The sequence below is a fragment of the Lithobates pipiens genome, unplaced genomic scaffold (genome assembly GCF_037356315.1).
Source record: "Lithobates pipiens isolate NorthernLeopardFrog02 unplaced genomic scaffold, aLitPip1_a1.2 Scaffold_27, whole genome shotgun sequence".
NCBI lineage: Eukaryota > Metazoa > Chordata > Amphibia > Anura > Ranidae > Lithobates > Lithobates pipiens.
In genome coordinates this window covers 116,872,410-116,899,504 of record NW_027507788.1, presented here as the reverse complement: position 1 = coordinate 116,899,504, position 27,095 = coordinate 116,872,410, and the positions used below count along the sequence as shown (strand labels likewise).

Genomic DNA, 27,095 nt, shown 5'->3' with positions numbered 1-27,095 from the left:
TTAGCAGACCTGTCGATGTGGGACGAGTTCCTGTCCACCTGGAACGGTATCTCTCTGTTCATCCCGTATATCTCACCTCTCTCGCCACAGGTAGTGACAGATGCCGCAGCCTCCACAGGGTTTGCGGCAATTTTTGGCCACCATTGGTTCGCCGGACCCTGGCCTTCTCAAATACTCAGGATCCCTGGGTTTAGTCAGTCTTCATCCCTTTTCGAGCTCTACCCCATGGTAGCAGCCGCCCAGCTCTGGGGTCATACCTTGACAGGACAAACTGTAGGTTTCACCACCGACAACCAGGCCACAGCCGAAATTGTCAACAAGGGCAGGTCCAAATCTCTCTCCGTGATGTCCTTCCTACGCAGGCTGGTGCAGCTGTCTCTGCAGCATCAGTTTAATGTTTACTGCACGTTTATCCCAGGAAAGAACAACTGTGCAGCTGACGCATTGTCCCGCTTTAATTTCCTGTCCTTCTTCCAGCAGGTTCCCAGTGCAGATACGGTCTCAGCTCCTATCCCGCAGTCTCAGTTGACCCTGGACTAGAGCCACATCTACATAGAGCCACTCAGCTCATCAACCGTTCACTATCGGACAATACTCTGAAAGCCTACCGGGTAGCCTGGAAGGCGTTCAATACATTTCTGCTTGCCTCCACAGTAGGCACCCCCACAGATGCTAGGCACATACTAGCCTTCACCTCATACTGCCATAATCAACTGGCCTTGTCATTCAACACCATCCGCTTATACTTAGCTGGCATACAGCACTTCCTCTCACTTCAGGATCCTACCAAACCGTCCATCTTCTCGTCCCACGCGATCCGAGCCATCCTGCGTGGCATCCAGAAGCAACAGCCACCAATAAAAGTCAAACGGCTCCCCATAACCAGTTCCATCTTCAGGGACATGTCCACCATGCTTACCAGTTACCCCTTCGGTGTTCTCCCCAGTCTGGTCATACAGGCAGCCATTTACCTGGCCTACTATGGCTTCCTACGGCCCAGCGAGTTCACTCATAACAGCCCACACACTCCAATCCTTCGCAGACGTCATCTGCTCCGTCGCCAGGACCACTTCATCCTCCACCTCTCGGTAACCAAGACCCAGCAAACAGGCACCGGCGTAGATATCCACCTCTACAAAACCAACAACGCCTGGTGCCCGGTCGCTGTGCTTACACAGTTACTCTCTCGGCTACCCGAGCTCCCGGACTCTAGCCCTCTTTTGCCCTTCCCGGTCAAACCATTAACGAACTGGCAGTTCATTAAACATGTTAGGATTCTCCTCCGCAACTTGCTCCTCAATCCCGGTGAGTATTCCGGCCACTCCTTCCGCATCGGAGCAGCTTCATCCGCATCCCGACATGGGGTCCGGACCATGTCATCAAAAGATTGGGCAGGTGGAAATCGGCCTGCTTCACTCGGTACATCCCTAACCCACAGGTGGAGATGTCTCGAGCATTCACTCAACTTGCTCAATAATGGTTAAGCTGGAAACAATAAAACTCTCTTATCCCTACCTAAGTGTTTTGCCCCCTTATTTTGGTATACCGTCCATTAGACCAGGGCACACTTTCAGGTCCATTTCATATAGGGTATCTCATGATAAGTTTGTATTGTTCGGATACGTAACGGTCATAGGGCTTCAGCCATAAGTAAGAAGGCCAGTATGGTGGCCTGAATTTATGGGAGGAGCCCGGGGGGTATTTAACCAGCCCACTCGCCTGTGGTCTTTGTCGGTTTCCTGTGCGCAATACCCACCCTCCCATCCCCTTTTTTAGGGCATTTATCAAAACATTTCTCTTCAAACACATTCATTTCTAATTACTGGGTATGCCCCCTTATTTTGGTATACCGTCCATTAGACCAGGGCACACTTTCAGGTCCATTTCACATAGGGTATCTCATGATAAGTTTGTATTGTTCGGATACGTATCGGTCATAGGGCTTCAGCCATATATATATATATATATATATATATATAATATTATATTAATGGTTGTATATACATATTTATGTATATAATTATTATTATTATTTTTTCTAATCATCAAATAACTTTAACAATTTTTTCAATGATTTCAATGAATAGAACACTTTTAATAATTGTATTCACCCACCTGTTTTTATTATTATTACCACTATTTTTTACATATTCATTTTATTATATTTGTCATCACTACTTAAATTTAATAAGTATTGCACAAGATTAAACTATACCCTGAAGGTGATCTTAAAACTTTCATACGTTTTTTGGGAGTGATTCAGAAACATTCCAGGGGGTCTAACACTTTGAAGTATATAATTATATTAATTAGCTCCCTCTCAAACTCAGTGGAAGGATACACATTGGGGCATAAACTAGGAGCACATTATCATTCATTTATTTACTTATCGCCAAGTCTACCTTTTCCTTTCTTCACACAGTCTAGTCCATCCGATTCGGTTGGAAATACATGGTAGAGGCCGCTCTTACCCATTGCACTTTAGTTCACTTCATTATATATCCACAGCGCAATCTCACCTTTCCTTTTCATTCAAAAGACCTCGTGCCTTTAAAGTGGATTTGGTTCTTCTCCTTAATACTGGATGTGGCACTAAAAATGCTCAAATACTGCCGACTCACCATTTGTATAACCCATACATGATCTCAAATGTCAGTGTGTGCGATTTCAGGCACCCTCAACAATTTGAGATGTCCGTGCATATGGCTAGTGATGAATGATTGTTATGAATGTACGGCTCCTGTGCTTGTTTTGTACTGATATGTTTTTGGCTCTGACTAAACTGTCTGCCTGTGTGATGCTTGACTACTTGTTACCTCTTCTGAATGACATGTGAAGAAACCCAATCAACTCAGAATATTCTCTGAAAATAGCAGTGCAAGTTGGAGTATTCCTCCCTCTCATAATAAGGTCAACTAATGCCTCGTACACACGTAGCAGACTATCCGGCGGACTTAGTCTGGTGGACTTTCCACCGGACTGTCCGCCGGACTTTCCGAATGAGCTACTTGTCCACACACGGTACTTTTGCAGTGGGCTAATACGGCGTACTAAGTCCGCCGGACTATCCGCCATACTTTTGAAATGAACTGACTTTTCCCGCCCGGAGAAAAGTCCGCTCATTTTGATCGCGTCTCCAGGTAACCGGGGCCAGCGAAGGAGGCGTCGCTGGCCCCATCACCTGGTATGGACTTAAAGCCGAAAAATTCCCCCCTAGGTCCATATCACACCCTTATCTGAGCACGCTACCCGGCCAGCCAGGAAAGGGGGTGGCGCGAGCGAGCGCTCCCCCCCTTCTGAGCCGTACCAGGCCGCGTGCCCTTAACATGGGGGGTGCCTTGGGGAAGGGGGGCCGCGCTGCCCCCCCCACCCCAAAGCACCTTGTCCCCATGTTGATGAGGACAAGGGCCTCTTCCCGACAACCCTGGCCATTGGTTGTCGGGGTCTGCGGGCGGGGGGCTTATCGGAATCCGTGAGCCGCCTTTAATAAGGGGCCCGGATCCCGACCCCCCACCCTATGTGAATGAGTATGGGGTACAATGTACCCCTACCCATTCACCTGTGAAAAAAAAAAAAAAAAAAAAACACAACACACAAGGGTTAAAATAGTTTATTGCACAGCTCCGGGGGTCTTCTTCTGTCTTCGGGGGTCTTCTCGCCGGACTCCGCTATCTTTTGCTAGCTCTTTTACTAGCGGAGGAGCCCGGCTTTCTTCTTTGCCGCCGCCGCCCTCTTCTTCTGACTTCGGGGGTCTTGTCCCCCTCTTCAGGGGTTTTGTCCCCCTCTTCGGTTCTTCTGTCGCCGCTGCCGCCACCACCGCCATCTTCTGTTCTTCTCTTCTCCTCTTCTGGAGATGTTGCCTCGTCGCTGTCTCCGGTCACTATGACAGGACACGTGGCGTGCGGCGACTTATATAGCGACATCACCGGATGATGTCCCTGCCCATTATGATGTCACAATCTCAGCATCCTCTGGGCTCTTCATCCAATCTGGCAGAGCTTGAGCTATTTTGCAAGAATGGGCAAAAATTTCCCTTTTAGATGTGCAAAGCTGGTAGAGACAACCCCAAAAAGACTTGTAGCTGTAATTGCAGCGAAAGGTGGTTCTACAAAGTATTGACTCAGGTGGGGGTTGCTGAATACAAATGCACACCACACTTTTCACATTTATTTGTAAAAAAAATCTGAAAACCATTTATCATTTTTCTTTCACTCCACAATTATGTGCCACTTTGTGTTGATCTATCACATAATATCCCAAAAAAATACATTTACAATTTTGGTTGTAACATGATAAAATGTGGAAAATTTCAAGGGGTATGAATACTTTTTCAAGGCACTGTACAATGCAGATATTTGTAGTGAATCATTTGGTCACGGGCTGAAATTAGCATGGTAAAGGGTGCATCCCAGACATCATCCCAATCTTCCATGTGCAAATCAGGGACCACTGACTCCCACTTAGCTCCACACACACTCATGAGCCGATCAGTCTCAGGGAAAGGGAACTTATAAATAGTAGATAAAGGCTTTTGAAGGTCATCCTTGCTTAACGTGTTCAAGGGCAGACACTGAGAACAAATCGCTTACATGTTTAAATTGCATTTGGTAGTAGCCCATCCAACCACAGTTAGAATCACTCCCTAGGACACACTTAACCCCTTGATCGCTCCCCTTGTGTTTAACTGCTTCCCTGCCAGTGTCACTTACACAGTAATCAGTGAATTTTTATATCACTGATTGCTGTATAAATGACAATAGTTCCAAAATAGTGTAAAAAAGTGTCCGATGTGTTCACCATAATGTCGTAGTCATGATAAAAATCACAGATCGCCGTCATTACTAATAAAAAAAATAATAACAAAAATGCCATAAACTATCTCCTATTTTGTAGATGCTATAACTTTTGCCCAAACCAATCAATATATGCTTATTGTGATTTTTTTTTAACCAAAAATATGTTGAAGAATACATATCGGCCTAAACTGAGGGAAGTTTTTTTTTTCGAAATTGTCGCTCTTTTTTTGTTTATAGCGCAAAAAATAAAAACCGCAGGGGTGATCAAATACCACCAAAACAAATCTCTATTTGTGGGAAAGAAAAGGACATCAATTTTGTTTGGATGCAACATCGCACAACTGCGCAATCATCAGTTAAAGTGACACAGTGCCGAATCACAAAAAGTGCTCTGGTCAGGAAGCGGGTAAAATCTTCCGGGGCTGAAGCAGTTAATCCCAAATTTCGCCTAGCCCATTGGATCTTCAAAAGCAAAAAATTGGGGCAGATTAAGATTTCACCACTAAGAGGCATGAGGCAAAAGTGGAAAGGGACCCCCAAATTCCTCACCATGAGCAACTACCCAAGCACATAAAACTGACCTCATAGAAGTGGTTAGGACAGAGGGCGATCTGAACCTTCTAAATACCAAATGGGCTAACGCTTCATAGGAACCCACTAGCGCCGCCTCAAGGGCAACGGCAGCATCATCATATGAACCAGTGAGCCACCTATTAACCATCACCAACTGTCCTTCCAAGAATTATTTGTAAAAATTTGCAACAGCTAGGCCCCCCTCTATCCAAGGCTGCTGTAACACCCCACGCTTAAGTATAGCCTACCTCCCCTGCCATAAAAATGCTGACATTAAACCATGCATTACAAAATTGCTTTGGGAAACCCATACGGGCGTGTCTGCAATGTATACAGCAATAGTTGTAAAAGCTTCATTTTAAGTAAGTTCACCCTCCTTATCAAGGAGAGAGGAAGATTCCACCAAGCACTCATTTTTTAAAAATTTACATAATAGGCGTCGCATTCAGCCAGATAAAGTTGGAGACCGAGTTAGTGATGGTAAGGTTTGATATTTTTGGGGGGTCCCTTTCAGGTAGGCTGTATGGGGCTCCATTATTTCTAACTGCAGCCCTGCTGGTGAGTGCAGTGGCAATGGGGGGGGGGGGGGGGCAGACGTAGATGGACATAACATGTCCCTGGTTCAGTGGTGCCAATGCAAGTAGCATGGTCAAACAGGTATTAGTCTGCCAGTTGAGCGGACTTTCCTCCGCGTGTGTGGGCGAGTCCGTTCATTTCAAAAGTATGGCGGATAATCTGGCGGACTTAGTATGCCGTATTAGTCCGCTGCAAAAGTACTGTGTGTGGCACACACACGGCCGTACTGTCCGCCAAAATGCGAGTCCGGCGGACAGATTGAAGTGCAAAAATACTTTCTTAGTCCGCCGGACTTTTGGGTAAAAAAAGTCCGCCGGAGCCTACACACGGGCGCATTGTCCGGCGGACTTGAGTCTGCCGGACTTTTCCACTGGATTGTTTGATCGTGTGTACAAGGCATAAGAAGCAAGTTAGCAACTTGTCTATCTAAATTTCTTTATTACCTGTGGCTGCAGGAATGAAAAGTGTACTATCTATGGCCTGCCTTAAAGCCTGGTACACACTATAGTTTTTTTCCATTCAACCCAGCAAGTTGAACGAAAAAAAATGGTTAGTTCCAGTCGGAGCTGCTGTACTCACTATGCAAGGTAAGTACAGTGATCTCCACCAATGAGCTGTTGTGTTCTGACAGGGGAATGCCATTAAATGAGAGCACTGATCGGAAGTATATCAGCTGCTGGTTTTCCAGCATGCTCATCCGAGAGAAGCTGGCCATGTGTATGTCAGACAGACCGACATACACACGGTATGAATGTCAGCTGTTTATTTTTTTGGAACCGCCAAAATGTCTCTCAACATTCGACCTGCGGGTACCCGGCATAAGCCTGATACAGACTATATGTTTTTTTCTTGTTCAACCTGGTGGGCTTAACGAAACTCAGGACTGACTGATCGTTGTACTAGCACAAGCAATGTTAGTGCAGCGATGATCTCCCCCATTGTGCTATTATGTTCTGACAGACCAATCCTCCCCCTCAGAACACTCACTTGGTTTTGATTGCTGATCAGATGCCACTCGGATGCTGGTTTTCCTGAATGCTTGTTTGACAGAAGCCCATCGTGAGACTGCATTCGTCAAACAGGCAGCTGTACACACGTTCCCACCCGGTTTCTACTGTACCAGCTGATTTTGCCCGATATTGAGCTTGTTTGTACCCACCCTTAGGCAACCTGCAAATCATTCGATCTCCCCATCAACACTGAATCCATCCCACGGAGCTATTGTGTTATCCTGGCAGGGGGGCGTGGGGAGCTGTCCCTGCCAGGAGAACACAGAAATTATAGGATTATTGCTAGCGGCTATAGCTGCTGCCATAAATCACTTGCCGAAAATCCGGCATGCTGGCTGTATCCATGTCGATCAATGGGTAGATTCAGCCCACCCATAGATGGTTCGAATCTCACCTGATCCCTGCTGAACTGGCTGTGTTTTGAACCATCTATGGCCACCGAGCGTTGCCGCCTGACATTCGGCCCTTGTGTGCTAGGCTTTAGACAAATGCTTAAACATGTCATGGCTTTCCAAGAAAAAAAATAAAAAATGTCTTGTTACTGTTTCCAGAATATGGTTATGGTGGATTCCAGTCCTCCTTCAATCTCTCAACCTAATTATCACCATTCCAACTAAGAAAAACTTCCTTCCTAGGCTATTGCCCAAGATACCTACAGAAAAAAAGTTCACCTGTGGTTTAGGAACTTTGGCAAACTCTCTATCTAAATAACAGCCCTCCACCAAAAGGTTACAGAAAACATGGCCCAAGTTAAGCTGTCTTGCAAAAGGTTTGTGGATCAGAGAAGGTCCAAGGGGCTAGATCTATCCTTGACATTTGATGTAAGGAGGGTGCTCAGGGCATCTAATCTTAAAGAGACAACCATCCCTTTGAGGGCAACCATAAAGCTGATGTGGCGCGTGATGACTTAGAGGAAAACAATGATCTTGGATAATGTAACATAACACAGATATAACAACTTTATTTACTTTTACATTTGTGGGGTATTATACAATTTGCAGCATTCAACATTTATGACATGTAAAGCTCAGGCTTTGAACTTACTGTAGACAAGAAGCTGTATTCTGCTTTCTTTGGTTACGCCATTCTGGAACTCCACACGGCAGATAAACTGCTTGCTATCTTGAACTTGCAAGCTGACAATCTCCAGTTTGGAATTGTTTTTTAAATCAATGCGACTTTTAAATTCAGAATTTTCCATGTTTGTTCCTTTTGGTCCAGCAGTCAAAATATTTTGTACTTTTTCTCCCTTGCCTTCAGGAATTACCTGTATGGAATTGATACATTATTACAGATTAGCCAACAGAAACCAGCTTGCATGTCAGCTCGGTCACTCATTTAGTGCTGTACCTGTGTTATGTCTGTGAAAGTTCTCATTTATCCAGGTCATGATATAGCTAGTAGTAATTAGTCACCTTTACTGAGCTTGCTCTGTATTGGTGAACATTTTGCAGCTTATCTAAGCAGCACCTTCAGCTCTGATGAATGTCTTGACTATACTTCAATATTTATAACTCAATCACAATAATGGAATCCCCATGAAATGTGTCACAGAAATATGTTGATCATTCAAAGACGTGATAGCAGGAGTGAAAGTTTGTGAAACCACAATGTACAAATTATATAATCCAAACCCATGGAGTCTGGGACTGGTGGTAATCATCCAAGTTAGAAAACTATGCATTTTTAAGTGCGTTTTGCAGTTTGCAGAAATGCAATACAGTCCATTTAACATGGTTTCCTATGGTACACATTCACATCTATGCGCTTTTCAGCCGATGCATTTTTGGAAAGGGTTAGAGACTTTTTTTTTTTACCACAGCAGATTACATTTTGCTTGTAATAGACTTTAATGGACCCGCACCAAAAACTTAAGTGCTAGCCCCCTAGCTGTTTAAGAACTGTCACATGGCGGAGCAGGCAGGTGGCAGGAGCCTTTGGTGTGAGCGGAGATTTTTTTTTCGGCAGTGGTGACTGGCGTGGTGATTGACAATGGATCTGCACCAGGAGACATTTAACAAAAAATATTTAATAAAGGACTTGTGTACTCATTTTTTTGGTGAATGGGTAAGGATACCATGTACACCATAATTATTCACATGGGGGGGGGGGCAAGATTTGGGGGCTTCCTTGTTAAAGGGGGCTTCCAGATTCCAATAAGCCCTCCGACCCCCACAACCACCAGCCAAGGTTGTGGGGAAGAGGCCCTTGTCCCCATCAACATGACTCCAGGTGCTTTGGGGTGAGGGGGCATGTGGCCTGGTATTGTACAGGAGGAGGGGGGGGCTTGCTCTTTCCCTCCCTTTCCTGATCTGCTGAGCTGCATGCTTGGATAAGGGTCTGATATGGATTATAAACTGCTTAAGGACCGCCTCCTACACATATATGTTGGCAGAATGGCATGGCTGGGCACAAGCACGTACCGGTACGTTGCTCTTTAAGTGCCCAGCTATGGGTCAGGAGCGTGCCGCCGGTGGCGCACTCCCGACCCAGTCCTGAGCTCTGTGACCGTGGCCACAGGACCAGCGGACCCAATCACCACTGGTGTCCCGCGAACGGGTCACAGAGCTGAAGAACGAGGAGAGGTCTGTGTAAACAAACTTCTCCCCATGTTTCCTACTGTGGCTGTCACCGATCGCCTGTTCCCTGTTACAGGGAAAGACGATCAGTGATGTCACATGCCAGGCCATGCCCCCTACAATAAAAAAAAAAAAAAAACACACATAACGTCACACATAACACCTACACTGCCCCCTAGTGGTTAACTCCTTCACTGTCATTTACACAGGAATCTGCATTTAAATAGCACTGATTGCTGTATAAATGACAATGGTCCCAAAAATGTGTCAAAAATATCCGATGTGCCCGCCTTAATGTAGCAGTCACAATAAAAAAATAAAATAAAAAATCGCTGATCGACGCCATTACTAGTAAAAAAAAAAATAATAATAATAAAAATGCTATAAAACTATCCCCTATTTTGTAAACGCTATAACTTTTGCGCAAACCAATTAATCGCTAATTGCGTTTTTTTTTACCAAAGAAGAATGCATATCGGCCTAAACTGAGGGAAAAAATTTTTTTTATAGATTTTTGGGGGATATTTATTATAACAAAAAGTAAAAAATATTGCTTTTTTTTTCAAAATTGTCGCTCTATTTTGTTTATGGCGCAAAAAATAAAAACCGCAGAGGTGATCAAATACCACCAAAAGAAAGCTCTATTTGTGGGAAAAAAGTCACCAATTTTGTTTGGGAGCCACGTCGCACAACCGCGCAATTGTCAGTTAAAATTACGCAGTGCCGAATCGCAAAAAGGGGCCTGGTCCTTTGGCTGCAAATTGGTCCGGGCTTAAGTGGTTAAGGGAGATTTTTTTTAAAAAAATGTTGCCTTGAGGTTCCCCTTTTTTGTTCATCAGTATTCAAAGTTTTATTCAAATGTATTTTTGGGGTGGGTAATGAAGGCTACCCCTCCTTAACATCTAAAATGTACAAAAAGCAGTAAAAGCGCTAAGGAAGATACCATTTTATAAAGCACAATAATCAATAATGATATTAGTTATAGACACTTACATACAACCAATGTACTGTGGCTGATTCATCAGGCTTGAAAACTTTACATGGGAGAACCACTTTGTCACCCAGCATGACTTTCTTTTCTTCTTTGGTCACATGATGATCGTGTTGCCCCCATACCCCTACAAGAAATTAAGTCAAAATGAACTAAATGCAAGTAAAGATGGCCAAAAAACATAATACTAGCAGTAGACATGTGACATTCCATGATGGGCAGTAATACATCTGCCTGTCCTCAATCATTCTGCAGAAGCATTGCAAGATGCAGCAAACTTTGGCTGGGTTCACACCATTGCAAATTGGCATTGCGAAATGGATGCAGGATCTCTGCATCCAATTTGCAATGGCAGGAGATTTTGACTGGCTCTCTATGGTGCCGGTTCACATATCTCCACAGCAGGTCCGGTGCGTTTTGCAGAAAAACTCTGTGCGTCTTTTGGTCCGTTTCAGGTCCAAATGCAGCTCAAAATTCAGGCTGAAATCGGACCTGAAATTGTGAACCAGCATGCACCGGACCCCTGCTGTGACCCGCATGCAACTCATATGTGAACCGAGTCTCAATACTGGTTTGTAGCAGTAGTGCATGAAAGAATCAATAAAATGTTATTTTGTTCAGAATTAAAACACATGAAAAGGGACAAGAATGTGATATATATTTTATGTTAGCTGAAAGAGAGTTTACTATACATGCGTTTCAAAAAATTGCGACATTTCATACTACCCATTCCCTTTGGACAGTCTGAAATGAAGTCCAGCTCATAGTGACATAATGACCCTCTATACTCCTACCACCGCCAATCCAGTAATGGTGAGTTTTTGATATGAATGTACTATATGGGTGAAACAAAGTTGAATAAACGTTTTAGAGCAGAACATATTCAGTTTTTTTGTTTTTTTTTCCCAAAAAAGTGTTTTCCATCTATATACATTTTTTAAATAATAGTACACTGACTACAGCACATTTCAGGATAGAATGGCAGCATCTGTAAGATAGCAGTAGTAAAAGCCGGCTGCTGGGACTAGGGAACGCCCATGAGCATGTATAGGAGTTACACAGCTCCATCAGCAATGGCCGACCAAATGGCCAAAGGCAGAAGACTCCGGATCTGGAAGAAGAATAAGAGAAGATGGCAGTGACAATGGAGGAACACTTGATAAAGGCACACTAAAAGATAAGCCTGGCAAAATTATGGGCAGAACTATGGGGATCGCACACAGATATAGCTACATTTTAAGGGACAACTGTCCCTCTTATATACAGTATATTTATACTGTCTTTCAATGTGCCACAATTTCAATGTCAATGTTCAATGTGCCACAATTCTAAATTCAAAATTGAATTATTTGGCCCCAACACCAAACGATATGTCTGGGAAAAATCCAATACAGCTCACCATCCAAATAACACCATTCCTACAGTCAAACACAGAGGTGGTAATATCCTGTTATGGTGGTGTTTCTCTGCAGCAGGGAATGGAGCACACGTCAGGATAGAAGGAAGAATAGATTGGGCAAAATACTGTAAAAAAATCTTAAACCCCATTGAAAATCTGGGGAATGACTTGAAGACTGCAGTTCACAAAGTGTCACTATCAAATTGAACAGAACTTGATCAGCACTGCAAAGAAGAGTGGGCAAATATTGTAAAGTTTAGATGTACAAAGTTAGTAGAGACATATCCCAACAGACTGAAGGCTGTAAATAAAGCAGAAGGTGGTCCAACAAAATACTGACACAAGGGGGTGATTTTTTTCCAACTGCATTATTCTGGTTTTTAGTCTTTTTCCTGACATGTTGGTGTTATATCTTTCACTTGGATGTTCTAAGTTGCACTTAGTAAATACAGCCAGATAAAACAAAAATTGTGTCTGCCTTCATTTCAGGCTGCAAAGCAACACAATTTGATTATTTTCTATACCCACTGTGTATATATATATATATATATATATATATATATATATATATATATATATATATATATATATATATATATATATATGATGTACTTACGGCCTATCTCATTTCTTGGGGCCCGAAAACACAAGGACAGTACAAATATCCCCCAAATGACCCCTTTTTGGGAAGTACACAGTCCAAGGTATTTAGTAAGAGGCATGGTGAGCTTTTTGAAGTTGTAATTTTTTGTCACAAATATTTAGAAAAATTAAGAAATGTAGAAAAAAAATATTTTCACAATCTTTTGGTTGTTGGCCTACTGTCACCAAAGCAGTACAGCGTCATAATTTAACTGGTGTGGCAGTGATCAGGGACACTGACTGGTGACAGTAAATAAAAAAATAAAAAATGTTTAAGAATTTTTTTTTGCATACTGCGACCAGAGAAACAGAGTGTTTCCATAGTAACACTGTACTACTCTCAGGGAGGTGATCAGGATTTTTTTGAAACAATATGATTGCTTTTAACAGTTGTAAACAAACTTTGAATTATTGAGTGTTTACTATTATGATTAGCTGTGATTGGCCACAGCTAATCATATGGTACAGATAGGCTGTGATTGGCCCTGTCTGTACCATGTGATCACTGTGACCAATCACAGAGATCAGTACTATAGTACACACTGATTGGCATGAATGGAAGCCATTTATTGTGAACAATTGTCATGTAATCTGCAGTCATTGATCACAGCAATCACATGGTACCGGTAGGGGGCCGAAACACTCATCTGTCATCCACTGTGTCTGGTGGACACAGTGGGTGACAGATTGCTCCGCAGTGTGGCCTGTGGGGCATGTTCTAGGGAGAACATCATATGATGTCCACCCAAAACTCAAGCGGTCCCATCCTGTCATCTTTGTACTCTAGGCTAGACAGGAACTGGTTAAAGCAGAGGTCCCCAACCCCTGGGCCATGCCCCAACACCAGGCCATGGCACCTCTACTGCTCATGACCACTGTTCCGCCCTTACTTTCAGGACTGCGAAGGCGGCTCTACACAAAGGCTCAGCCGCAAGCGAGCAGAGAGAGAATTACATCATCTCTCACTGCCTGCCCTCATTCTGGGACAGAACCTGGTACACATGGGCCATTTTCTCCCCGCTGAAGAGAGGCTGTAAAAAGCAGTGCACCTGCAAGTACTGCAATGCTGGAGGAAAACAAAAAAAAAACAACTTGATTTTACATTTAAATTAACTTAGTGACAAGCTGCTATATTTTGGTGGCAGGTATCAGTGGCAAGCTACATTTGGTGGCAAGATAGTGACAATCCACATCTGGTGGCAGGATAGTGATAAGCAGCATCTGGTGGTAGGCAACATGGCAAGTGACAATTTGCATCTGGTGGCAGGCGACGTTGCAAGTGACAATCTGCATGTAGTGGCAGGTGATGTTGCAAGTGACAAGCTGCCTCTGGTGGCAGGTGACGTGGCAAGTTGCAGCTGACGGCAGGCAACATGGCAAGTGCCAAGCTGCATCTGGTGGCAGGAAATGTGGCAAGTGACATTCCGCATCTGAAAGCAGCCGATGTGGCAAGCGATACACTGTATCCGGTGGCAGGCGACATGGCAAGTGGCAATCCACATGTGGTTGCAAGTGACAATCTGCATCTGGTGGCAGCTGATGTGGCAAGTGACAAGCTGCATCTGAAGGCAGGTGACGTGGCAAGTGACAAGCTGCCTCTGAAGACAGGCAACATAGCAAGTGACAAGCTGCCTCTGAAGACAGGCAACATAGCAAGTGACAAGCTGCCTCTGAAGACAGGCAACATAGCAAGTGACAAGCTGCATCTGGTGCAGGCGATGTGGCAAGTGACGAGCTGCATCTGGTGGCAGGCAACGTGGCAAGTGACATTCCGCATCTGGTGGCAGGTAATGTGGCAAGTGACATTCCGCATCTGGTGGTAGGCAACGTGGCAAGTGACATTCCACATCTGGTGGCAGGTAATGTGGCAAGTGACATTCCGCATCTGGTGGCAAGCGACATGGCAAGTGGCAAACTGCATCTGGTGGCAGGTGACGTTGGCAAGTGACATGCTCAAGGCCTCCCACTAATTCTGCATTATGGTGAGTTGAACTATTTCATTAATATTACAATGTAATAATAGGAATAATGCACGTCAATCACCCTAACACCATATTAATAATGGTGCCGCAATCATTAGAGCGCTAACACCAGCAGTTACCCAAAAAAAATCGCATAATAAGGCCTTCCTGTAGGTACACTGAATATCTCCTAGACTTGCACTGTTTAGGAGATACTCACACCGCTGATGTCTCCAGTGCATGCACCCTGAAGGGATACCATACTGTGCCGTCCCTTCAGAGCGCCATGTCCCTTAAAGGGACAGGACCTTTTATTTTTCTTGGTTACAACCACTTTAAGATACTTATATGATGCAGGAATGATAACTTAAAAGAAAATCTAAAATAATAATAATATTTACAAACAGTGAGATCAATTGCAGTTTATTATAAATATGGTAGAGAAATGACCCTCTCATGTATAGGTATAATAAACCATTTACTACTATATTATACTTATACACTAATCTCCACTCCTATCAGTACTATATGTCCTAACCTCATGCTGTTTTTTGTAGAAACATTATTTTATTCTGTGTACAATCCTGGACTGTCAGCCATACTACCCTCTAAAACACCAGTCTCACCACTCTCATCTTTCCCTCTTATTCATTCTGTTCTCCCTCCTCCCTTTCCCTCTTGTATAAAACAAGTGCTGTATTCAGCAATAGCTCCTCTCAGAATCCTTCCAGCTGTCGTACTGCTTTACAACACCATGTATTTTAATTCATACAACAGAGCTTTCACTAGTAAATCGCAACCTTGTTTTTTTTTTTCATAAATGCCCCAAAAAGTTCACAGTCAAAGGGTAAAGAGCCCAAGTAAAACCACTTAACTGTCTATATGAAATCTGGCCTTAGATAAGCAGGAAAAGCAAGGCGTGTGCTTGCAGAATGAACTGAAATGTAAAAGAGTATAACATTTTTTTATCGTAAGTAACTTATATTTATTTATTTTGTGCTGGATGAGGGCTCACTATTTTAGCAGGAAGTGATGGAATGTGAGATCGGTTTATCTTGTTGATATTTCTAATATTAGGCTTGCAAATCTGATGTGATTCCAACCTCTGAGTCGCTTTTAGAAGGGGGGTATGCTCATGCAGAAGTGCCAGGCCTGGAAGTTTAATGCGTTTCAACAATTGGCTTACTCTGATTTGGCCGATGCGGCTAGCCATAGGGTGTTGGAGGCTGGCACACAATAACATAAGTAAAACCCATAAGGCATTTGCAAACTGAACGTTAATTACTGAGCCAGTCAATCAATCAATCATTGTGATCACATGCGGGCTGGAGGTCTGTTAACAAAAAGATGATGCTACAGCCAAAAGCTGTCAATGCATCTCTGCTTAGTACTATAATTGTTGGATACAATTACATTAATTATATTTATATATATATATATAAACACAGGTGCATCTCATAAAATTAGAAAATGATCAAAAAGTTACATTGGTGGCCAGTGTATAAACTCCTCTTTAAATTGCTAATCAGTAAAAAAATCCAAACTTGCATTTGTGGTCAGTATCAAATCCTCCCTTACACTAGTGGTCCATGTAGAAGCCCCCTTTAAAATGGTGGCAAGTGTAAATCCCCCCTTACATTGGTGGCCAGTGTAGAAATCCCCCTTTATTGGTTGTTGATGTAAAATCCCTCATTACATTGGTTGTCAGTGTAAATTTTTCATTATATTGGTGATCAGTGTACATTTCCCTTTACATTGGTGGTAGCTGCAGAATTGCCCTTACACTGGTGGTCAGTGTAAATCCCCCCTAACATTGGTGGTCGGTGTAGAGGGGGGGACAAGAAAATGTTTACCCAGGGTTCAATCAATATTAAAGAGGACCCTGACTGGATCTCATGCAACTTGGATTCTGTGCCTCTCCAATCTTCCTCCAGACTCTGGGACCTTGATTTCCAAATGAAATTCAAAACTTTGTGGAGCCATGTCATCTGCTGGTGGTGTTCCACTGTATTTTATCAAGTCCAAAGTCAGCACAGCCCTCTACTGGGAAATTCTAGAGTACCTCATGCTTCCCTCTGCTGACCAGCTTTATGGAGATGCTGATTTAATTTTCCAGCAGGACTTGGCACCTGCCCACACTGCCAAAAGTACCAATACCTGGTTTAATGATCATGGTATCACTGTGCTTGATTGGCCAGCAAACTCACCTGACCTAAACCCCATAGAGAATTAGTGGGGTATTGTCAAGAGGAAGATGAGAGATACCAGACCCAGAATGCAAATGAGCTGAAGGCCACTTATCAAAGCAACCTGGTCTTCCATAACACCCCAGCAGTGCCCAGACTGATCGCCTCCATGCCACGCCGCATCATGAAGTAATTCATGCAAAAGGAGCCCCGACCAAGTATTGAGTGCAAACTATACTATACATGGACATACTTTTAAGTAAGCCAACATTCCTGTATTAAAAATCCTTTTTTTAATTGGTCTTATCACATTTTCTGAGATACTGAATTTTGGACTTTCATCAAAATGAAAAGAAAGAAATGTTTGAAATATATCACTCTGTGTAATGCATCTACACATTATTTTTTTCACTTTTTGAATTGAATTACTGAAATAAATTAACTTTTTGAAGATATTCTAATTTTATGAGATGCACCTGTATCTACTTTTGTAAGCCTAGAGTGAAAAGCATGAACATGGTATGTTTTTAAACAGTGTACCAAACAAAAGCCTAATATGTCGCTACAAAAAATAAAAAGTAATTATTATGGAGGTGGGTCATTTATTTGTAGAGTTATTGTTAAATAGCTGATCCATACTGATACTGCTTACTTTGGTCTAGGCATCTACGAATCATTGACCTTGGGTCGTGAAAGGGTTACATTACTTGGTAGGAAGACTCCCCCACATGGGACACTGATCAAACAGCTGGCTTTGCTCACAAAAAATAAGCATTTTATTTTCTGTCTGGTTGGCTGTAGTATATTTTGCTGATCATAAAATGGTAAATAGTTTTTTTATTACTACACCAAAAATATGTAATATCATACCCATTAAGATTATTAGATGCAATTGTCCATTGTTCACTATTTATTATATACAAAAAAAAAACTTTATCAAAACTTTTTCTTATTAGAACTAAGTGCTAGAGCAGCCTTTCTCAACCTTTTCAACACAGCGGAACCCTTGAAATAGTTCTGCGGTCTCAGGGAACCCCTGCTAAAAATTAGAAATCTACAACTCATGATACATTAATGTGATGGTCAGTGGGGAGAATGGTCCTTACACTGGTGGTCATTAGGAAAAGTTATGTCCTTACAGATAGTTAAAAAGATCAAGGGTGTCAATGGGAACTTATCTGAGAGGCAGAAATTGTGCAATGCTGAAGGAACCCCTAGCAACCTCTGGAGGAACCCTGGTTGAGAATCACTGTGCTAGAGAATAAAAAATACTGATAAGCCTGACACTGACCCTATCCACACTTCTAGGTTCTAGTAGATACCCTCCTGAAATTCATTTATATGCACATGATTTCCCAAGGGTTAACCACCTTGCTCATCAGATGGCAAATACTGTATCTACTGCTAATTCACATCATAAACACAGTGTAGTGACCAGCATCGTTGCACATAGCAGCACTGCAGGTTTGGTAGGTCAACGTGTTTACCAGTCGTATAACCTATATTTTCTTCTGAATCTATATACAATTGTGCTTGTTCTGGCAACAAGTGATTGAGGAATAAAAGTAAACCTCAGACAGATACAAAGTAAAATTATATTGTATAGTCAAATGTGAAGGCAGTTCCAATACTTAAATCAGCCTTTCTCAACCTTTTCAACCTTGAAATAGTTTGTGATGGTCATTGGGAAGAATGGTTCTTACACTTGTGGTCATTGGGAAGAATTACCTCCTTACAGATAGATAAAAAGATCAATGGTGTCAGTGGGAACTTATCTGAGAGGCAGGAAATTGCCCAATGCTGAAGCAACCCCTAGCAACCTCTGGAGGAACCCTGGTTGAGAATCACTGACTTAAACCATGAGATCATGTACTAATTATCCAAAGAATATTTAATAGAATCACATGTTCTTACTTCATGAAAAGGTTTTTAGATGCATTAAAAATAAAAGGAATCCATAAAGAGAAAGTCTGCCTGCATACATCTGCAATGGTTAGAAAAGAATAGAGTTCTTCTAGAGGTCTCCCATGGATAAATGATCTGTCAACTCAAAGAAATGGCAGTGTGCCCTTCACAGTTGACTTTACAATGATATTTCGTGTCAGATGTGTCTGGGTCTTCTTTGAACGTCACTTGTGTTGAAGTGGAGGTATTTTTGCTTAGACAGACCCAGCTGTTCAGCTTGCTTTCAAATACAGAAGTGCACAACTTTAACTCATACTAGGCTGTTCTTTACAAAGAACCCTTCAGTCGACTCTGATTTGCAATGTTCCTTAAAAAAGTGACATCACTATCAAGATCAGAGGCACAGACTTGTGGACAGTGGAGAGCCAGAGACCTGAAATTAGGCATATAGAAATACAGTAGGTACAAATAAAGCTGACCATAGATGGATTGAAACTTGGCTGGTTCCTGCTGAACTGGCCGAATTTTGTTCCATCTATAGCTGTGTTCATTTAAGAGAAGCCAATCTAATAACTGACTCCTCTCGAACAGGACTGTTGGTAAATGTTTGTTCGATCACTGTCTACCGCCAATGTGCTGTAGCGCTGATGAGTGTATTTTGATAGTGGAGGAGTCCCCTATGGTAGAATACAATAACGCAGCAGGGAGTATTCTTCCATTCACCTCCCTTATGTGGGTGGTGGAATCCATTCATTTTTTTCCGATCAACCTGTTGGCGGATCAGAATAAAACGATCCATGTATGGCCAGCTTTGTAGGAGAAACAAAGCCAGTGATCGATTTCAGAGAAGGACAACTAGAGCTAAAGAGTGGGTAAAAAGGAGGGGGCAAAGGGAACAGAGAGCGAGCACAGAAAAGGAAGTGGGTATTAAATAGCTGAACAAACCCAAATAGGGAGAGAGAAGACTGGGTGTATAAGATGGTAATGTGGGATGATTTACTAAAGGCAAATAGACTGTGCTATTTACAAGTAAAGCTGCACTTTGCAAGGGAATTTTCTCTAGAGCTTAGCAAATGAGGTGAAGCTCCACTGACGTTCATTATTTAATCACGTGCAAGCAAAGATGCTGTCTTTTATTTTTTTGCATGTGATTGGGTATTCTTTGTACAGTGAAATTTCATCACGTTCACTAAGGTTTGGGAAAAATTCCCTTGCAAAGTGCGACATGAACAGCCTATTTGCTCAGGTTAATCAACCTGTATGTGTCCTAAAGCTTGCCCCCTTTTACCTCTCTGCATGCTCTCCATTCCATTTCTTCCTTTTCTTCTACACCTACTGTTTGTCCTTCAGCTTTTCTGCGCCTACTCTCTGCTCACCTCCTCCTCTGGAAGAGCTCTCTGGCCTTCAGACAGATACCTAGCCATTCAATGTGCAGAGAGACAATACACAAGCACATACAGTATAGTGCACAGTGCAGATGTATATTTGAGCTAATAATACTTTGCATTACATACATATCCCCAGCTATACAAAATGCAGATAGAGAATATATCAGTTTGGGTTATTCTGGCACTCTGATTGGTGCACTGTGCTTTAGTGCAGGTCTGTTTGCTGTTGGCACAGGGCAAGGTGAGTATGCAGAAGAAAAAGACTTAATGCTAAGGGATTATAGTTCAGAGGTTACGTTTAAAATTAGAATTCCTTTAGTGGTAAGGATAAGTGTAAGTGTGGTGTTTGGGGTTCAGAGGTGTTTGGGGGTTCACTTTAAAGGTTAAGTATTGGGGAAATACGTTTAGAGGAGTTATAGTGGTAGTAAACTCTGTAAAAAAAAAAGTTTCCACCTGCAAGGCAATATCATAATGCGCTAGTATGCACCACATATTAGCACATTATAAAAGACTTACCTTAAAACAAAGCCCTCCAGCGATGTGTTGTTACTGCTGCAGAACCTTCTATCTTCACCCGGTCTTCCTTCTGGGTTCCAGGACTCCGGGCATCTAATTGGCTGAGCCTCGCTGATGTCACTCCCATGCATGTGCGAGGGATTCTTGGCCATGGCAGAAAGGTGCACAATTAGGAGATATTAATTTTACCTACAGGTGAGCTTTATTATGGGCTTACCTGTAGGCAAACTAGGCTACCACTAGGCAATCTAGGCAGCCGCCTAGGGTGCACTGCTGCCTAGGGTTCCCGGCCACTGGGGTTCCTCGTCTCTTCTCTCTACAGCAAGCAACTAAGTCTCAGCATCAGCAGGCAGCTGCCGCTCTGTTCACACATAATGTCAGAGGCACAGGCGGAGAACTGTGTTTGTGTCCTGACTTCCAAATGAATGGAAACAAGCAAACATTCATTGATGGGCACTGGTAGGCAGCATTGATGGGCACTGGTGAGGCTGCATTTGATGGGCGCTAGTGAGCCTGCATTGATGGATGCTGCTAGGCTGCACTGATGGGCGCTGTTGAGGCTGCATTTGATGGGTGCTTCATTAAAAAGGTGGGGTATAAGTGGGCAGGGCAAAGGGGGTGGAGCCTTGGGTGGAGCCAAGGGGGGCAGCAAAATGAGGTTTTGCCTAGGGTGTCAAAAATACTTGCACCAGCCCTGCCCACCCCCACCAAAAAAACGACATGCCAAATGTGGCATGTAAAGGGGGTGAGGAGTTCTGCTTTAAAGGAGTTGTAAACCCTCCTTTTAAAAAAAAACTAGAAAAATAACAAACATGTTATACTTACCTCCACTGTGCAGTTTGTTTGGCACAGAGTGGCCCTGGACTTCCGGGGTCCCCCGGTGGCGCTGATTGACAGCAGTGGGAGTCAATGTCTGCGGTGCTATTAATCTATCCAATCAAGAGCCAAGACAACGGGCAGAGAGGAAGAGCGCGTCTCCACCGAGGGAATGAACGGGCTCAGGTGAGGAAAACAGGGGGGGCTGGTCAGTGTCAGAAGTTTTTATTCATTTTAATACATAGGATGCATTAAGGTGAAAAAACATGAGTGCTTACAACCCCTTTAAGTGCTGGGTGGCAGGGGTCGAGTCATAGGCATGGGCACACCCTAATCACCCTGTGTGGTGCAGCATCCCCCTGTTTAAACCCCTGATATTTCACCAAAGCCCCCTAACCGGGCGCCTAAAGAAATTGTAAAAAACAAATAAACAATAGATTAAAAAAAAATAATAATAAAAATAAAAACTACTGACACCATCCACTGTCAAATTGACACCAATCTCTGCCCTACTATTTTGTTTCGGAGGATGGTTAAGTGTTTAGTTGTCAGGCAGAGAGGTTAAAGAGGAACTTCACTCTCAATCAACATTAACTATTTTTAATCCTTATGCTACTAGTAAATAGATAGGAAAGTATATCATATTTACTTGTTTTAAACTTTTTTTTTACATTTCTTCAGTTACTTTCTGGTTTCAATGCCTAGGCAAATGATGTCATACACCCCAGTAATCTTCAATAGGGGAAGAGGGGCTTTCATAGCTAAGCGCATCCTCTCCTACTTGCATGCCTGAGCTAAGGGCAGGTGGATTCCAGGAAGTAAATGCTACATCAATTATCTGCCCTTACTCAAGATGGCCATGGCCAGAAATGCTGGGGGGGTTGTTTTTAAAAGTGATTGCTCAGCAAAATAAAGCACGGAGACATGGGTGGCTGGGTGAATTTGCTTTAAATATTATTATTGAATTAAATACCATTTCTGGTTTGTGGTGCTCAGATGAAGTGTAGTTCCACTTTAATGAGTTAGGGAAGTGCTTCAGCATAGGGGATACATTACTGCTTTCTCAAATTTGAATCAGCTACTATATGCATATTAGTTCTCAGCGCTGTGATCCTTCTGCTGAAAATTACTGCCACCAGGTTTCTGACACTGAGAACAATTGTATAGAGAATATATACAGGAAATGCATAAGTCGGGACCGATTGTTCCCATTCCTTTTATGGAGTTGTAACATGAGTTTCCCAGCACTGGACTGCCCCCAGCAGGTCAGCTATGGAAAAAAAAAAACTAGAGGATGCTCCTTGTCTTCGTTTTATAGAAGAGCTGGAGTTTGCCAGAGGTTTAAAGTGACACTAAATTTTGGTTTTGAAAAAAATCTATTCAGTACATATTCTCAAATCAAAAACGTGCCATCTATTGCTGCGAGCCTCCTACAAATCTCCAAATTCCTTTTTCTCGTGCAGAAATCCAACTTCCTGAACAACTGGAGGGCCATAGTTTGGAGACCCCTGTGTTATGCTCCATACACACTTTCGGACATTCCGACCACAAAATCCGTCTGTTTTTTTTTCCCACGGATTTTGGGCGAAACTTGTGTTGCATACACACGGTCGCACAAAGTTGACGGAAAATCCGATCGTTCGGTACGAGGTGACGTAAAAAATGTACGATAGGACTACCTAGAGGCCAGTAGCTAATAGCTTTCGTCTCCATATTGTTTCTGAGCATGCGTGTGCATCGGAATTCTCTACACACGATCGGAAAAAGTCCGATTGGATTTTGTTGTTGGAAAATTTTAGATCCTGCTCTAAAACGCTTTCCGTCGAAAATTCAGACGTAAAAAGTCCGATAGAGCCCACATATGATCGGATTTTCCGACAACATAATCCGATCGGACTTTTTCCGTCAGAATTTCCGACCGTGTGTATGAGGCATTAGAGAGTAGCTGATTTCATCCTCCATTGTGTCACTGTATTAGGATTGTGGCCAACTCCTGAGATGGACTATGGGATTTGTAGAATGCATAGAGCAGAGCACATGATCACAATGCATGTACGCTGCTAGTTCCAGACAAAGTGAGGGGCAAAAGGAAAAAGTTCAGGAACTTATGGAGGATACTATAAGGAGGCAAAAAAAAACACAGTAAGAAACAACTTCCTGAAAAATAGATTACAGGGTCAGTAAAGTGGTTCTAAAGCCTAAGGTTTTCTAACCTCAGTGCATTCTCTGCATTAAGTTAAAAAACCTTCTGTGACCAGGATCTCCCCCCTCCCTAATGCCCCATACACACGATCGAATAGTGATCGGACATTCCGATAACAAAATCCATGGATTTTTTTCCGACGGATGTTGGCTCAAACTTGTCTTGCATGCACACGGTCACACAAAGTTGGTCGGAAATTGCGGTGATGAACACGGTGACATACAATAAGCCAAGAAAAATGAAGTTCAATAGCCAGTGTGGCTCTTCTGCTTGATTCCAAGCATGCGTGGAACTTTGTGCGTCGGAATTGTGTACACACGATCTGAATTTCCGACAACGGGTTTTGTTGTCGGAAAATTTGAGATCCAGATCTCAAATTTTGCGTGTTGGAAATTCCGATGGAAAATGTCTGATGGAGCATACACATGGTCGGAATTTCCAACAAAAAGCTCTCATCGAACATTTTTGCGTCGGAAAAGCCGACGGTGTGTATGGGGCATTATACTTACCTGAGCTCGACTGAGCTCAATCTAGCGACCAAAAAGCGGTGCAGAAGTGCTGCTTAAACAGCAGTAAAGCGCTGCTAAAACGAGAGGTGCAAATGCAGCCGTGGCCCCAGTGTGAATGGGGCCTTACGCTCATCTTTTGTTTTACCCAAAAAAATGTAAGATTCTATTTTTTTTTTGCGTACTAAGTGTAATTGGAGTGTATTTTTCCCTGAAAATATAGATTTGATAAACGGTAGCTTTAATGTCACGTTACATTAAAACATTGAAACTATCAATATCTCCGCTTTCAGAAAATGTATAAAGTTTGGGGATTTTAGGTGCATTTTCATGTAAAAAAAAATAGCATTTTATTAGGTATGTGCAACATGAAAAAAAAATATGGCTCTGGCAATGAAAATGTTCAGTGACTGCTATGGGTCAGGTATAGAGAACCATTTTAGGGGCTCGTTCACATGGGCGGGTTCTAATACTCACTGAAAAGTGATTTGCAGTGGATTGCTTTTTCAGAGGCAATTTACAGGCATTTAAAAGACGTTACTTCCAGCATGCCTGTTTTTGATCACTAGGGATCCCAATAGGATTATACATTGAACCACAGCTCCCAACTGTCCCCAATTTGGAGGGAGTCTCCCTGATTTGGAACAATGACCCTCTGTTCCTCTTTCCTCCTCATTTGTCCCTCATTTTGGTCTGATCTGTATATTTTTATATAAAATGCACTTTTTATCTTTCAAATAGTGTTTCTCAGAGCTAAACCTTCCATCCCATTTCTTAATTGCTGCATTCTGAAATTTCAAAAGCCAATATAAAGAAATAGTAGTGGTAAAAAAAAAACACTTGTGGGTTTAATCAATCATTTTTTTTGTTTAATTCACCTTTAAGGGGGTGTGGCAGAGGGTGTGTCCTATGCCTACATACTTTTGTTATTAGGTGTCCCTCGTTCCCATCTCAAAAAGTTGAGAGGTATGATTGAACTACCACACTGTAACCACAATATATACTGTATGTGTGACATATGGTTGCAACACTGCACGCGGTGCAGATTCCCCCTATTGATGCGCTTTACTCCGTGTTGCAGCCCCTGCAGTTGCTGCTGGCTTCCCTCCTCTCCCCCTGGCTGCTGCGGAGGATGTTTTAGAATGAAAAGTGGGGGAAGGGGTAGTAAATATGTAATTTACCAGCCCCCTTCCTTTTCTAAATGAACACAGTGAACATAGTCACTCAGTAGGTTTATTCATAACTGAAGCATAGTAAACTATATTTACTATGCTTCTGTTTGTGAATGAACAGGAAGCCCTCACAGGCACAGAGCACTAACCCAGTCATTCACTGTCCAGTTCAGCTAAAGCTGTATACAATATGCTGCATGCACTTATGTCGCCATGCAGGTCCGTTTTTAAGGCAGGGAAAAAGGGGCAGCTGCCCTGGGCCCTGTCACTGTTGTGGGGCCCAAAGTAGCTGCCTAATACTTTCCAACTATCCCAGTTTAAATTCCCTTGCCCCTTGAAGTTTTAGTCCCGTGCTGTGTCCCGATATCAGTGTGAAGTGCTGCTACTAATGCTGCCCAGCTCTACCCTATTATTTTGTACAAATGGCTCACCTGCAGACCCTGTGTTTACATGTAAATAACCGGCAAGCATATGTAAATATTGGTGACATTCATATGTAAATAGCTGCAACCGTAGGCATAGATATGTAAATAAAGGCGGCATTTGTATGTATATCATGCCCCCTACAGTGAGGAGATGATGTGCTGTAACCTCCAGCAACCAATCAGTAAGCAGTATTACTGTACAGTAATCTCTAGCAGCCAATCACCAAGCAGAAATCATGTGCTGTAACATCTAGCAACTAATCAGTGAGCTGTAATGTGTGCTTTAACCTCTAGCAACCAGTCAGTGAGTGGTAATGATACACTGAATGCAGTTGCTGTTAAGTCTAGCTACTATTTATTGTATGTCTCAGAGCAGGTGGAGAGAAAAATTGTATGGGGGGGGGGGCAGAAAACGTTTGCCCAGGGTCCAATCAATATTAAAGACGCCATGTCACAATGTAGGTGGGCAGTTGGGAGGAGGAACCTGTTTTCACCACCGCCCTGGCTGTCCATGTGAAGATATTGTTTGCATTCAAAGGTTTGTTGACGCTCCAGCCAGGAGTAGCAGACATCAGTATGTACAGCATCTCTGTTATGAAGAGATCGCAGAGCCGGAATCTGAATGATTATAAATAGTACGATTGCCAGGAAGAAAAAAGAAGCAATGTATTGTCTGAGCTAGTCCTAGCTAATTCAGAGGGGGATCTGCAGAACATCAATATGCAGCAGTTAATAGAATGTGAAACAGAGCCATGCTCTACAAACCTTTAAATAGGTTACTAAGCTGATTATCTGCAATTAGCAGAAATTTAAGGGGACACTTTCCAGCACAGGAAGTGTCTGGTAAAATTACACAGTATTAAAAGGTCAGAAAAACATGAAAATACAGCGCGGCAAATATAACATATATAGGTGACGTATTTATGTTTGTATAAATAAACATTTGCTGAAATGTATAGCAGCTAACGCACATGTTGTCATGCATTGTTGTGTTACAGCAGCACAGCTGAGGCTTTTTTGGCAATTCAGAATGCTACAACATACAGTATATGTGGTCAGGGTGGCAGCGACTGTCTCTTATGTTAAAAGCACTTATATCCCCATACCTCCCAACTTTTTGAGATGGGAACGAGGGACACCTATTAGCAAAAGTATGTAGGCACAGGACACACCCCCTGCCACACCCCCTTAAAGAAGAATTATACAAATAAAATGATTAAAATGCTTGTTAACTCACTTCCTTAACTTTATATAAGCCCCTCTGTGTTCTAATAACAAGCACTCCTGACCGTGTTTTATTTAAAAAAAAGCCTCCTTTACCTTGTTTCACAGCAGTTCACGTTACCTGCCGTGTCTCCTCTCTGCCCGGCTGACAGATGCAGTGGGCGGGGCCGAGATTTCCCTTCTGACATCAGCCAAGACACAAGGAGGAGAGGAGAGACCCGGCCTCC

General features: G+C 42.8%; 1 protein-coding gene across 4 annotated transcripts in view; it reads right to left on the bottom strand.

The window, feature by feature from the left end:
* MCAM (melanoma cell adhesion molecule) overlaps window positions 1-27,095 on the bottom strand; it is a 146,483-nt gene that overhangs the window by 101,648 nt on the left and 17,740 nt on the right. For all 4 annotated transcript variants that reach the window (XM_077457394.1, XM_077457396.1, XM_077457395.1 and 1 more), the window contains exons 2-3: window positions 10,528-10,652; window positions 8,000-8,222 (exon numbers count right to left, since the gene is read on the bottom strand). In XM_077457394.1, the coding sequence (XP_077313520.1) occupies window positions 8,000-8,222; window positions 10,528-10,652 (348 nt within the window). The remainder of the gene's footprint in view (window positions 1-7,999; window positions 8,223-10,527; window positions 10,653-27,095) is intronic.